The sequence below is a fragment of the Ctenopharyngodon idella genome, chromosome 17 (assembly GCF_019924925.1).
Source record: "Ctenopharyngodon idella isolate HZGC_01 chromosome 17, HZGC01, whole genome shotgun sequence".
In the NCBI taxonomy this organism is placed as follows: Eukaryota; Metazoa; Chordata; class Actinopteri; order Cypriniformes; family Xenocyprididae; genus Ctenopharyngodon; species Ctenopharyngodon idella.
The window spans coordinates 7,852,058-7,867,144 of record NC_067236.1 but is presented as its reverse complement, the minus strand read 5'-3'; the positions used below and the strand labels follow the sequence as shown (position 1 = coordinate 7,867,144).

Here is a 15,087-nt window from a genome sequence, read left to right as displayed (position 1 = left end):
CTGCTACGCTGCTGCTTTTAATGCTGCTGCAGATCAATTACGGGACTTGCTAGTTACTACTGCCAACACATACACGACACGCTGCTGTGGTCAAGCAAGACATGCTGCTGTTGTACAATATAGCATACATGAATTACCCATAGGAGATCTATACAGGTGGAGCTGGGGAAGATGGAGGGTTACTGAAAGTGCGCTGCACTGCTAAGGCAAATGCTACACAAGTATTTTGAAGGTTGAGCATGCAAGCTCACTTGCTACTAATACAACAGGAACCGATCAGCTATGCCTTATTCATAATGATATGATTATAAGCAGGTTGATTCATCAAGTTGGTTAGTTTGGTTCATGACTCTGTATTAAAGATTTTCTTTTAATCCTGATGAACGAAACAAATACTGCCAAAATATGAGTGTGACACTCTTGAATAATCGGTTAAATAATGACAGAATTATCATTTTTGACTGAACTACTCCTGATTTAATCTCTGTAAGCAGCTGCCCACAAGGGATAATAAACATTTCACTGACAGATTTACAGCCATACTAAAGGTCAAAGTTTATGAAAGAAAGGAAGAAAAAGAGAGAGTGATGCCTGAAGGAGGGAGTTTAGATGTAGATGAAGCTGAAGGAGCAAACTGATACTCACACTCCAGAGAGGACTTCCACTGATTGTGTCTTTATGCCAAAGCCAGTGGTTTCCATGCTCATGACAGGTTCCAGCAGGTCCACATTCAGCCCTCTCTCACTGAAATCCCGCTCACTGAACATTCTCACGTGAGGAGTGATGAAATCCTACAGGACACAAAACCATGAAATGACTTGCAACTTCCTTATTCCAAGAAAACATGAGTGTACTGTAAGTCAGAAAAACACAGGGCTACACATAGTTTATTAATGTGAGGAGTTTATACTGTAAATTGTTTGTTTAATATTAATCTCTTTTGATTCAGAAATGGTCTCCGTGTACATACTGCTAACACAGGACGTATAGAGAGGAGCCTGTCTTCCAGTCCACCCCAGTCAGTGAAGTCTGCATACTCTCCTTCCTCCAGAAGATACTGGCGCCCCTCGAATCCTGGCGCAGAGTATCCTACCCAGCTATGTATGAACAATAACATGAATCACTGTCTGACCAGCTAAAGGCAATAAACCAGCAAGAATTGAAGATATGTGTAGATCTGCAGACTTTCTGCAAAACCAAATCCTACAACGTCAGCCTTATTGTCAAAAAAAAAATGAGGACACTCACAGGCCACTCAGGATCTTCAATGAGCTGACAGAACAGAGTCTCTTTCTCCTGGTGTTGTCAGGACTCTCAGTCTCCTCTTCTTCATTCTTCTCCTCTTCCTCTCCTTCAAAGTTGTAAATGTCCCTTTCGATCTCCATGTACTCCCCTTGGAACATTGGATTGTCAAAGAGTACTGCCTAATTTCAGACAGAGAAAAACACTTTACAACTTCCTGCAAAATAACTTTGCATGTATTGCACCAGTCAAAAAGATGGAGCAAAATGAACATTTTAAGCATGTCATAGCAGTTCAAGAAATCTGTTTATTGCATGTTTACATATATAAACAATTAATAAATAGCACAGACAGATGCAATAAATCATCCTGTGTGAATAGCCCTGAACACACCAGTCTGAGACCTCTGTATTTTCATACAGCAAAATACATGACATGCTCAATGTTTGCCTGGGGTTTGTTTATGTGTGTGCGTACACTTGTAGGCAGAATATTCAGAATTCTGGAAATTCTTACTCCAGAGTCGGTGAGCCTCTACCAAAGCCGACTCAAGGCCTGTATACTACACTCAGAGCCAGACATGAGTTCAGAAATGTCAAAGCCTTGAGACCCTTTGAGGCACAGTTCACACAAACTAACCCAGCTTCCCTAGTCCATTATATACTCTGCCATAACCTTTTACTGCTTCTTATAAGTAATATTTAGATGCAATTAAATCATTATGGGATCACATGCCTCTGCTGTGAGATACATGTTCTGCCAAAGTTTAGACTGCAACTAACTGTAGTTTTAAAGCCAGACACAATGTCGCTGTTCTTTCATGGCTCAGAAATCAAAAGAACAAATGCTGGCAAATAACAAGCACAAACCCCGCCTCTGGACATGCTCAATCTGGTCCAGACTACCTGCACCAACAGGTACACTTAATTCCAGGCTGCACAGAAAGTCTTTCACCAAATAAATGTGCAAAATTAGTCTTTAGTCGTAACATTTTTTACAATGAACTACACCTATTGGCACAGTCAGTGTTCAATGAGATTTAACATGTACAGCTCACCTTAACTTCACTGGGATTTTCCACCTTAATTTCACCCTGTGAAAAGCATAAGGAAGAATTTTATATGAATCTATGTTCATACATATATTTTGTTTATAAATGATAAAGATGTAATGAGTGTGTGAAAGTGAGTGGTATGTAATTACCATTTTCAAGGGCCGCAGCGATCCGACAAATGGGGTGGGAAAACCCCAGTCCTGAGGGCAGGGATATACTCCTTCCTCCAAAACAGCCAAAAGACCCTGGAAACCTGGATCACTAAAGACCAGCCATCTACAAACACACAATTTCAGTAAGAACAGATCTAACAGGATTTTTAAAAATAGTTTTAAGTATTGTGTTAAAGCCTGGTAAAGATAACTTTCATTTTGTAAATTAAAAACATGCTTCTTGAAGTTTTGTCAAAGAACAAACATGCCAAGGCAGAATTTTTTTTTTGTTTGAAAATGTCATCTCCATCCAACACGCAACAACAAGAAAACAACATTCCATTCAAACACACAGTCTTTTTCTCTCTCTCTCAAAGTCTCTCAACTCCAATCATAGGTCACATGCTTTAACCTCAGAATGTTCCACTTGATCATGCAATGAGGCCAAATGTGAGGCTTGTGTCCTTCATCTCTTATTTTAGCTTTGAGAGATCAAAGTTTTGCTCCCATATACTACTGTTCAAATGTTTGTGGTCAGTTATATTTTTGAAAGAAAGAAATTCATACTTTTATTCAGCAAGGAAGAATTAAATTGATCAAAAGTGATAGTAAGACATTTCTATTTCACATAAATGCAGTTTTTGGAACTTTCTATTCATCAAAGAATCTACAAAAATATTAAACAGTACAACAGTTTTCAACATTGATAATAAGATATGATAATAATAATAATAATAATAATAATAAATCGGCATATTATAAATATTTCTGAAAAATCATGTGACTGGAGTAAAGGCTGCTGAAAATTCAGCTTCTAAAATAATATTAAAATAAAAAACAGTGTAATAATATTTTCACAATATTACAGTTTTTACTATATTTTTTATCAAATAAATGCAGCCTTTGTGAACACAAGAGACTTTGAAAAAACATTTAAAAAAATCCCAAATATAATCAGGTGTCAGATTTATTTAAGATCATCATAAGCTCACTTACACTCCACTGTGGACTTTAATGGACCCAGTATTCTGAGGAATACCAAATGAACAGGTTTCTATGGTGTCATCGCAGAATGAAGACATTCGGCCCATCCCATTCAGCTCTGTGAACAGGTCTATTTTTGGTGTGCTGTAGTCCTGAGAGGTAAATATCAATGCAAATTAAAGATCAAAGCATGCACGTTAGTGTTTCATTTGCATTTTTCAATGCATGTTATACTTTTTATTTAAGAGACACTTTGGGTAATTTTACTGATTAGTCAGAGTACTGAGGTCAAATGTTGATGCATGTGACTCAAGATTTTAGACTTACCCTTAATGCAAGCCTAATAGAGCCAATAACCATGGGTGTAGTTGGAAGTGGCAAGCCGTCTGGCCCCACCTCCCCACTGGGCTCTGTCTCCGCCCACTCATTTGCTAAGTCTACTGACCCCTCCTCTAGACCGATGGATCGGCCCTGAAAGCCTGGCTTTTCATACAGCAGCCAGCTAACAGGACAAAGCAGGAAACATTAGCAAACTTGCAATTTAAAATGTCACGAGATTTGTCACATTCTGAACACGAGGAAGTGATTACTCTTACCATCCTCTGATGACCTTTACGGAGATGAATGGAGAGAGTTCAAGAGAGGTGGCATCCTCTATGTCTCTGAACACCTCATATGCCTCTCCTCCAAAATTAGGCTGTTGGTATATAACAATCTGCAAGAAAGAATATTTAAACACTCTCCATAAATGTGTTACACCATTTTTCCTTGCTTATTTGAAGCACTGTAAGACCAGATAATGAACTGAAAAGTAACAGTAAACTAGCTGTACTAAAATATATACTAAATAAATATACTACTATAAACATTATAATTTATGATCAATTTTGTATAGATCAGTATCTTCAGTTTTGCAATACCTTTCCAGGCCGTCTGTGGAAGCCTCTGACACCTGATGTCTAGAAATCAAAAACAAATGAGTTGATATTCAAACAATTTCCATTATAAACTTAAGAAAATTACGACATTTTTTAAAACTAATTTGAGAGACTGACTGGACCTTTGGTTTAAAAACAGCACAACTCACTAAGGCACTGTGATCAGTGGTACCTATAAAAACAAACTGAAGCCTAGAGGGCTTAACATTCCTCTTAAACAGAACAACAAAAGTTCCACTGATGATAGACCAGGCAGGTACAGACAACCTAAGAAGTTTCAAAGGTGCGAATAAACTATAAATAAATGCTTTAAATATATTAAAGGGATAGTTCACCAATTTAAATTCTTTAAAATATCTTCTTTTGTGTTCAACAGAAGAATGAAACTCATACAGGCTCAACTATTAACAAGCAAGCAATAACTTAAAATGAGAGGACTTATGGGGCTCCTATGTATTACTCATAGGACACTTTCTGAAACAGTGGACATTCTGTATTAAGAATCTCTCTCCTACCTCTGCATATGTTGGTGAGAGGCTGGTGGGTGTGAGAAGTGGAATCTGTTGAGTGCTGTTGGATGGAGATGTTAATCCTGATATGCCTTGCAGTCCCATGTTTGAATTTGTGTTGGAGGTAAGACCTATATCCAGTGCAGGGAGAGAGCTAGTGTCAGGCCTTTGCTGGCTTATTGTGTTGGATTCTTTGCCTTTATTCATGTATTTCTCCAATAAGTCAGGCAGCTTGACTTCTGTGAAAGTTGGAAGAGGAGGAGGTGACAATGGGCTCTTTACTGAATCACCAAGCCCCTCTTTTGGAGCTGTGACAGCATGGGACAGCGGTACGCCCTTCTGCTCTCCTGGGGTTGGCACCACCACTGGTGGTGGCGTTATGGGGGACTGAATGCCATTAATGAGAGAGCTTGGTTCATTTCTTGCTTTTCTTGACAGGTTTGGCGATTTCACAAGGTTTGAGATTATTGACATTCTTTCCAACCTTGAGGACATTTTTCCAGAGCCTTCTGTGATTTGTTTTTCTCCATCATTTTTCTCCTCAGTGATTGTGAGCTTTTTAGCTTTGTCTTGTTCCCGTCTAGATGAAAGACCTTTATAAAGCAGGCTGTCCTCAGCACGTTTGGACAGTGGCTTGGTTTTTGTCTCTTCATTTTTCTTCTTAATAATCATGGCTGGAGAGGGGTCTTTCGGTCCCGCAGTTTTTCTTGTCCCAAACTGGAACTGTTCTGGGTCAAGTATCTTCTCAAAGTGATCTTCTTTAATGGCCGGCATGGCAAAAGGTGGCGACGGCATCTTGCTCTGCCCATGTTTTCTTGGTGGCAAAGAGAAAGGGGAGCAGTTCTCTTTGATGTTACGAATGAAATCATCAAAGTCATTGGAAGCGTCAAGCTGATTGTCATCACTTGCAGAACAATCCATACGTCTCCCAGTTTTCTTTTTCTCAAAACTTTGGTCCACGTCTAACCAACTAGATGGTGCCTTGCTATTTTGTGAAAGGCTTTTGGGGTCCAGAGGAAGATTCTGAGATGTAAATTGTTGAACGCTTTGGTTAGATGGTGGTTTCAGCTTTTGCAAGTTTGTAGCTGGTAGTTTATCTTTAGTCTTTGTAAAATCCTGGAGTTTCAGGTTAGACTCTGTATTTCTAATTCGTACCTCACTCTTCCTGTCCACTTTGAGAGTCAGTTTATCTGGTATTTTTTTAACTGATGGAAGTTGCTGCTCTGAAGTCTGATCACCTTTTTGAACAGGTTCTGGTTTAGAAGCAGCCTCTGGAGTCGTGATCACTGCCACTGCTGTCTCATCAACTTGCTTTAATGTATTTGATTCATTCTGTTTGACACACTCTGGGTTTGTTTTATTTGAGTCTTCAGACTGAACCGGTTTCTCTGATACTTTGCATTTACCACTTTCTTTATTTTTAACCTTTTCATCTAGTTGTGTAGTTGTTTTTGGTTGTTTCAAATCTGAATTCAGAGCATTTTTCACACTGTGCTCTTTGGTCTCAGTATTCTGGGTTGTCTCAGATGAATTCTCTGAAATGACTGGAACAATTCGATCCTGAGAAGAGCAAGACTTCTCCATACTTTGAGCGCTCAGATTACTGGTTGTCTCTTTCTCAAACCCAACAAGAGACTTCTCTTTGACAACATCTGGCAGCTCATCGGACGCAACCTGCACATGTGATTCTGTTGAAACAGGCAAGTTTGATTCTGTCTGTTTTATAAATTGTAAATTATTTTCAGGAAGAGACCTATCCAGTTTGACTTTGGTTTCAACAGAATCAGATTTGTCATGCTTCATTTCAGAAGAGGCTTTTGATTGTTTAGCGGTCTTGGGTGTTGTAGAAATTCCATCTGTCTTAGTTAGGGCACATGTCTCTTCCTCGAATCCAAGAAACTTCTCTTTGACAACATCTGACTGCTTATCTGGCATAGTCTGGACATGTGACTCTGATGAAACTGGTAAATTTGATTCGGTCTGGCATTTTATGGTTTGCAAATTGTTGTTTTCTGAAAGTGACACATCCAGTTTGACTTTGGTTTCAGCAACACAAGATTTTTCACCCTTTGTTTTAGAGGTGGCTTTTGATTGTTTACAAATATCTTGAATAGTCAGATCATTGGTTGTGTAATGGCCCATCTCAGGTATTGAGGAAATGTCATTTTCCTTGGTAAGGCCACACTTCTCTTTCTTGAACCCAGTAAGCGGCTTCTCTTTGACTGATTGCTTATCTGGTACATCTTGGACATGTGATGAAATTGGTAGATTTGACTCTGTCTGATGTTTTTCAGAGTTTGAACCATTTTTTTCTGAAAGCGACACATCCAATGTGACCTTAGTATCAGTGGCACCAGATTTTTTGGCATTCGTTTCAGAAGATGCTTTTGATTGTTTAGCCGTTTTGGATATTGCAGAAATTTCATCTGCTGTAGCAAAAGTACATGTCTTTTTCTCAAACTCAATATCCTTTTCTTTAGCAATATCTGACTGATTATCTGACGCAACTTGCACATGTGGGTCTGATAAAATTGATACATTTGATTCTGTCTGTTGATTGGTTTGTAAATCATTGTTTTCTGAAAGTGACATATCTGGTGTGACTTTGGTCTCAGCAGCATCAAAATTTTCACTCTCCATTTCAGAAATGGCTTTTGATTGTGTAAAAATAGTTTCTCCTGTGTCAGATTTCAGAGCAGCTGTGGGTGTGATGGACGAATTTGTCATCTTCTCACATTTGTCTATTTTTGAACATGAAGCTGCAGTTGGCTCTGCCTTACTAAAATCTTTCTTGGGTTTAAGTTTAGTGGGACTTTTGAGATGTGGTGTTGCTGACTGTAAATCACCCACATTCTTAACAGGGCTTTTTAATTTGAGCTCCGGTGATACCCTGGCCACAGCATTCCCAGTGGCTTGATCACATTTGGAAGATTTGCCATTACTGACAGGACCGTTAACCGGTGATGACACATTTCTCTCTGGCTTGGTAAGTGGCAGAGAGGCTGGTTCATATGACTCACTCTCTCCGCGGGCAACTTCTTCATCTGAGGGCTGTTTCTGAGGGCCCTGTGGTGTCGTTTGAGGCAGCTTCCTTCCTGTTGGTGACACATCAGTCATGAATTTTTTTGGACTCTTTGGCCCGCTTAGCTGGGTTTCGTTCGCTGGCTTCTCCTTTTCAATTTTCTGCTCTGATTGGTCCATTCCAGGCGCTGAGGAAGAAAGTTTTGCCTGGGTTTTGTTGCCAGTGTCACCTGATTTGACTTTACTCTTTGAATAAGAAAAACTACTCTTTGATGTTGGACTTCTGTCACTGACAATCGTCGGTTGTGTTTTCGATTTTTGGATTTCTTTACATGCTTTGAACTCAGAGTTGAGCTTTGTTGAATTAGAATTCTCCAGTGAAGATGGGGAGGATGGGGATTTATCATCAGAAAGTGAATTTTTTAGACTTCTTTCTCTTTTAGGCTTTGAAAGAGTGACCTGTTCTTTAGTGGGTTGAGAAATTTTTGTCATTAGTGAGGCATCCAAAACATCTCTCTCTTCCACTCTCTTTGTCGGTGACATTTTCTGCTCTGGGCTTTTTAATCCTACCTCATTCTGACGTTTGGTGGACATCTGTCTTTCAGCTTCTGTAGACACACTATACACTGTGACAACCTCCACCACCTTCTTTGTTTTTGTTTGAACATCTGGTGCAGTTTTCTTAGGAATTCTGTTCTTGGTGTCAATTGGTTTACTAAGTGTAACAGATTGGTCTTTTTCTGTCGGAGACCTGATCTCTTTTTGGTCTGTCTCTTTTTGCGAAAATCTCCGTACTGGAGACACTTCCATCTTTGATGCCTCAGAGATGCTTTTAATGCGAGACATTACAGCTTTTGTTTTAGGGGCAACTTGTGGTGGAGAGCTCTTTGCTTTAATTCCCCCATTTGGTCCACTTGCAGCTCTGTCCGCACGCTTGGAAGGCACAGATGAGTTCTGATGACTGCTCATCACACTATTAAATGGTACTTTATTCAGTGGCATTTCTGGGAAATCAGCAGCGTCTCTATTCTCTGTTGAAATTTCAAAGGGGCTCTCTACATTCTCATCGAGAGGCTGCTCTTGCATGAAAACAGCACAATCTCCTACTGACTCAGTTGTCTGTTGGTCGGACTGCTTGACATTCACACTTTTGGGGTTTGGTAGTCTGTGAAAAGACAAAGGAGACAGCAATGTTAAGAGACAGGTATGGGAGGATCCATGCATTCATATGCTTTCAACAGCATGCATCACATTAATAAGAAATAATTTGAATTCTTCAAGCGTGAAAAAACTCTTCAATCTTAAATTATTTCAGATCATTTCTTATGAGCGTGTTTGATCTCATTTTTAACCTTGGCATCATCATTGCACACAACTTTAACGGCTTAAACTCTTAACCATGACAGAACGATATCTATTAATTGCATAGACTTTTAAGATTACTCAGCTGTAAAGGGCTGATTAATCACAGGTGAACTATTATTCAGGTAAATTTATTTTGTGTGAAGTAATGATCGAATCAAACAAAGGTTGTTGTGGAAACCCAAGCGATCCCTATCTTGACAGTAAATCACATGCACTTAATTTTCATTGTACGGAGGTTCATTTACTTTTATCACAGCTCTACATGATGATATGATAATGAATGTGATAATCAAATCAAATCATATTACATAGAAACAGCATTTTTTAAACATTAGACAACGCTCATTTATCGTTAGATCTATTCTTCCTCAATAAAAAAGTCCACAACAGAATATAGCTAAAAACATCTAAGAATACTTTCATAAAAAGTTATGAAAGTTTCAGGTGAGTACATTTTTTTAAAGAAATGAATACATTTAATCAGCAAGGACGCATTAAATTGATCAAAACTGGCAGCAAAAACATTTATAATGTTAAAAATGATTTTTATTTCAAATAAATGCAGTTCTTTTGAACTTTCATCTTGATTTCCTTAAAAAATATTAAGCAGCACAACTGATTTCAACAATAAATGTTTCTTAAGTAGCAAATTACCATTTTAGAATAATTTATGAAAGATCATGCAACACTGAAAACTGGAGTAACGGCTGCTGAAAATACAGCTTTGCCATCACATTAATAAATTATATTTTAAAATACATTAGAATAAAAACTCTTATTTTAAATTGTGATAATATTGCACAATATTACTGTTTTATTTTATGCATTGTGAGCATGAGAGACTTATTTCAAAAACATTAAAAAATCTTACCTACCCCTAACATTTGAACGGTAGTGTTTATACTGTACATAAACAGAAACCTAAACCTATGGAAAGATCTGAGAATCATTGTTCATCCCATACTCAAAATCATGGGAACCCAAGTGTCATATTGCACACAGTCATCTGCACTGTACAGACTGAACAAAGGCCTCGCTGCTCAGTAACCCAACGCAGTCACACAAACACAACACAAGAGTACTTACATTTTCACCCTAACCTGCTGTACATTCTGCGTTATATCCAAGTTAGTCTCACTTTGGGTCTCAGTCTCAGCTTGTTCTTCCCCGTCTAGGCTTGATTGAGAACCAACAAACACTCTTTTAGCAAAGACTTTTTCGCTCTGTGACAGTTTCACGCTTCTGCGTTTCTCTTCATTGCTGTCAGCATGTCGGTGTTTAGGAATGAGGCTCTCTTGAGTTTCCTCCTCTGGTGGTTCAGTGCTGTCTTTTAAAGCATGTAAGGTGAAGTTGGCTGGCTCTGGAGCTCGAGAAGGACCAGGAGTGTTGCTGGCAGCTGCACCGAGGGCAGAATGACTCTCTGTTGGGCTGGCCAGAGCAGGTTCTGCAGAAGAAAGTGAGTCAGTAATGGAGCTCTCACTCTCCTCCTCTGTCAGGTGAGTTTCCGCCCACACGGCTATGTGTACTTGACCAGGTGAAGGAGAAGATTGAGCTGACCTCTCCTCTGCCTCAGGGGAAGTGCTGTGCGTTGGGGCACGAAGCTCATTATTGCTTTCTTGATTGCTTAGTTTGCGTGATTTTCGTTTGGAGACGTTTTTCTTCCCCATGCTTTCAGTTACTGTCTGTTCTCCAGGCGGAATGTCAGAGGACGATGAGTTTCTAGAATGTGATCCCAGAGTCACCCCGACCAGTGCCGTGTAATTCCCGCTGCCTGTGATGGTGGGTTTCAAAACTGTCTTTTTACTCTCCGTCCCACCTGAGGCCACGGAAAACTTTGGCGTTTCAGGGGTGTGTATAGGGACGTCTGCACATTTCTTTATTGTTGTGTCTGTTGTCTCCTCTAGGTACACCTTGAGCTTCCTGTTTACTTCCTGCACCAGATGCTCAGTCTTCTTGTCACTGGAGGTCTCAACCCTGCTCACCTTGATCACTTCCACCTCTTTTACGCTCCCTCGTCCACTACTGCCGCTGTCAGCAAAAGGCAAGTCTCCTCCATCTGCGACAATGGAGGCTATGCTACACACGCTGGGACTTCTGTTCCCTGGACCAAACACGGAATCCTCAATCTCTCTGTGTTGAGTCTGTCTCAGTTCCTCTGATCCTGAGTACTTGGTTGGGCTGTTTGCCTCTGGCGACAAATTTTCATCCCTATCATCCGATGTGGTTCTGCTTTTTTTCTTCCGATTGAAAAAACTTCCAATACGATTAAAAACTCCACTTTTCTCCTCAGAACTCTGGGAGAACAAGAATAGGAAAAGACAGGTAAGAACACCTAAAAAAAATACAGATCTCAAATATATAATTATTAAACTTGAGTACGTGAGGCTGTGCTGATGGGGGTTACAGATTTTAAACATTAACAGCAATTTTAGTTCCAATGGGTAAATTATGATAAATGATCTTGATAAAATAACACCAACAATACACAAAAAAATGAAAAGGATGTAGAGTGCTGTGTATTTCTGTATTACATTGGAAAATAAATCTTCTGAGTTCTGACATTTACTGATTTACAATTTACTTATTCAAAATATGCAAATTAAAGAGTCACTGCATTGTTTGTATTCCCAGCAGTCTAGATTTAACATATTTATTCCATTGGCTGGTAGGTAAAAAACCCAAATCTATTGGATACTTATGCTTATTTCCCACATAGAAAAACATAGGTAGCTATGGTAACTGGTATTTGTTTTTCCCCACGTGCCAGCAGTTCTTCCTTGATGACTATATCTATACAGCACAGCTTATCATACCTTATTGCTTCAAAATCAGTTATTCATAATTACACACTAGATATAAATTCACAAAACCTTAGTTATAGTATAAAGGGATTCAACATAAGATAGCCACACACAATCATTAGAGAAATCATGTAAAATGTCTCCGCAAGACTTAGGAGGCTATGGCCCATAGCCTCCTCTTTACAATCAATGGATTTCAAAATCTGAACGAGACCAACCCAGGCTTGGCGGGCACTTCGATATGAGTGATGTGCAAGAACATAGTCACCCGAGAACAAGAGAAAACACCTCAACAGAACATTCAAGTCAGCACAGAACCCTAATCTCACATTATATAGCCTCCAACAAAATACTATATTTACAGTTATTGTTACTTAAAAATGTGGTAATTTGGTATTGCTACTGACATCAGTTTAATATTTTATTTTTGAAAGTGACATTAATGTAAAACTCTAAATATTGTATTCTAAAAGAATATAATATAAAGAAAAAACAGAATAATAAAATACATTCGATAGATAAACACAAGTACTTAATTTATAAGTAATTAAGTTTGGGAAACATCTGCCTCATCTTTCAGATAAACATAAATATTAGCGGCGCCACGTTGACAAGAACATAAATTCCAGACTCTTGCGGCAGTTATATGTTATGAAAAAAATCTGCATATAAAAAAAATTCGGAGCACCCGAGGTGAAATGACTAACCTCATACCTGGCCAATTCCCCGTTACTAATACATGATCTTTTCCTCTGCGGAGCAGTTCTCTCTGAAACACGTACCTCCTTTTTTTTTTTTTTTTTTTTACCTCCACCTACTAACTTGAGAGATGTCCGATTCGAAAACGAATCATTCTTTGGAGTCGATACCTTTTAATGATTCGGTTCACAAAACAATTCATAAATCGGATTTGACTGCTTACTTATAATAGCCAAACAATAGGAAAAGTTATAAATTAAAAAAAAAATAATACTGGAATACAGACCTGACTGAATGATAGTTGTACCAACATATGAACATGAAACGTTTTTAGCTGACGATGTAAATTAATTTTATTGTAGTTGATTTGACTATGTTTTAAATCATGGCTGCAACATACCAAACTGGGGAACATTACATTACAATAAACACCATTATTATTCAAACATAATCGAAAAAAAACATAAAATTTACAATAAGAAACCTGCATGTGAATTTGATAAAACGCAGCAATATACCAAGCCATGACGTAAAGAACCATTGAATCATTTTGAACCAGCTCTTTTGAACGAAGTGTTCAAAAAAGTGATTCACAGGGTCACTATATAATATCACAAACTAGGACAAAGGCGGTGTCTCAAACCGAATCAACACCGAGTGTCGTCTACTAAGACAGCATTTTGGACACCATAAGCGTGTTCCGATTCAGCTCAGCACGCGTTAATAACCAAAGAGCACTTCTGGAAAAAATTTACCGCGCATGTGAGATCACAAATCATGCTGTCTAGGTAGGCATCTCACTTTGTTTTAAGACAGCCAAAAACTCCCTCCAAACACCATAAAACACCGAAAACAAACACAGATACTTTCCCATAACATTTTATCTGTTTTAAACAAAATAGCTGTCTTCTTACCATTTTATCCAGCTGATGGTGAGGATCGAGTTTGTCTCTCTCTCTTTTTTTTTTTTATACAGTATGTACCGAAATCAGGACGCAAAAATCATTGTAAACAGTCCAAAGTTCTCAGCAATAAAACAGAAAAGAAACACATAGCCAACAGGGTATTAATCCAGCTCTTTCCTCGATTACAATCAAAATACAGACCGTCTCATTCAATCGCTGTTCAGTCGCAGACTGCATGAGTCGAAAAAATGACAGAACTTTTTGAAGTTGAAATCATGTTCTGTTTACTTTGGTGGCAACCCTCCAAGAGTAGTGCAGGTTATGCTACATGCAAGTGAACTCACTTTAGAGCTCTTGTGCAACTGGAAAAGTTAAACAACATTATTCATCCACAGTCAATGTATGAAGACCGACCACATCCAACCAAACGCCACACCCTTCCTTTCTATCCAACGTGACTCTACAGACCATGAGGATAATAACACCAAATAATACAACTCCTAATAATAATTAAAATAATAATAATAAATAATATTTATTATTATTATTATAAGTAACTTTATTAGCTATATGTAATTTATAATTAGAATTCAATAGAATATCTTCAGTTTTAAACCTAATAAAAAGACCTTTACAACAATTAACGATTATTTTACTGATTTATATTATTAATTTCTGTATTGCACTTGTCAACTTGATTCTGTAACTTTATATATATATCACTAGCATCAAGTGAAACTGCAATGAATAAAATTAAAGTTAATCAAATATCTAATGTATGATTATTACATTTAGTTGCATGTTCAGTCCAAAGTTTGTGAACAAACTATCCAGTTCATGGAACTGAGCATGCACCTAAAAGTAATTATGATACATTAGATATTTGATTAAATCTTATTTAATTTTATTTACCGCAGTTTCACTTGATGCTAGTGACATATACATAAAAATTGGATAAGTTTGTTCGATCACAATCTAGGCATTGTGCTTTAATCGAGTACAACACTGAATGAATGGAATGACCTGAATGAATATTTAGAATTTAAGTATTGTTTTGGATGAAAAGCATCTGCTAAATAGCAAATAACATAAACCATGAGCATATTGCTAATAACTTCTTTTTTTTTTTTTTTTTTTTTTTTAAAAGGGAAGGTGTGTTCTTTGTTTGGAATCAGGTGGTTATCCATAGAAGGATAAAACCTTGAACTTCTCTTTGTCATGGACAACAGAAAGGCCAGCCTTCCTTAACACTGCTATTGAGGATTTTGTTTGACTTGACTGTTGTGTGACTTTGACTTTAGTTTTCTGTCAACTCAGAAGGTCAAACAGAACAGTCTAATCTTTGGTAAAGTGACACTCAGTATAGAGTGGTGCAGGGAGGACATTTCCTTTGGGGTTTTATAATGGGCTTTTTTTT

At 38.1% G+C, this 15,087-nt stretch overlaps 1 protein-coding gene across 2 annotated transcripts in view; it reads right to left on the bottom strand.

Annotated features, from left to right (window-relative positions):
* crybg1a (crystallin beta-gamma domain containing 1a) overlaps positions 1–15,087 on the bottom strand; it is a 44,573-nt gene that overhangs the window by 7,924 nt on the left and 21,562 nt on the right. The window contains exons 1-12 of one of the 2 annotated variants that reach the window (XM_051868915.1): positions 13,680–14,104; positions 10,352–11,559; positions 4,886–9,065; positions 4,353–4,391; positions 4,029–4,147; positions 3,760–3,934; positions 3,445–3,584; positions 2,446–2,572; positions 2,300–2,335; positions 1,249–1,424; positions 971–1,097; positions 646–791 (exon numbers count right to left, since the gene is read on the bottom strand). In XM_051868915.1, the coding sequence (XP_051724875.1) occupies positions 646–791; positions 971–1,097; positions 1,249–1,424; positions 2,300–2,335; positions 2,446–2,572; positions 3,445–3,584; positions 3,760–3,934; positions 4,029–4,147; positions 4,353–4,391; positions 4,886–9,065; positions 10,352–11,559; positions 13,680–13,682 (6,476 nt within the window). In that variant the 5' untranslated portion in view covers positions 13,683–14,104. Of the gene's footprint in view, positions 1–645; positions 792–970; positions 1,098–1,248; positions 1,425–2,299; positions 2,336–2,445; positions 2,573–3,444; positions 3,585–3,759; positions 3,935–4,028; positions 4,148–4,352; positions 4,392–4,885; positions 9,066–10,351; positions 11,560–13,679; positions 14,105–15,087 lie in introns of those variants that run through there. The other variant, XM_051868914.1, reaches the window with a different exon arrangement.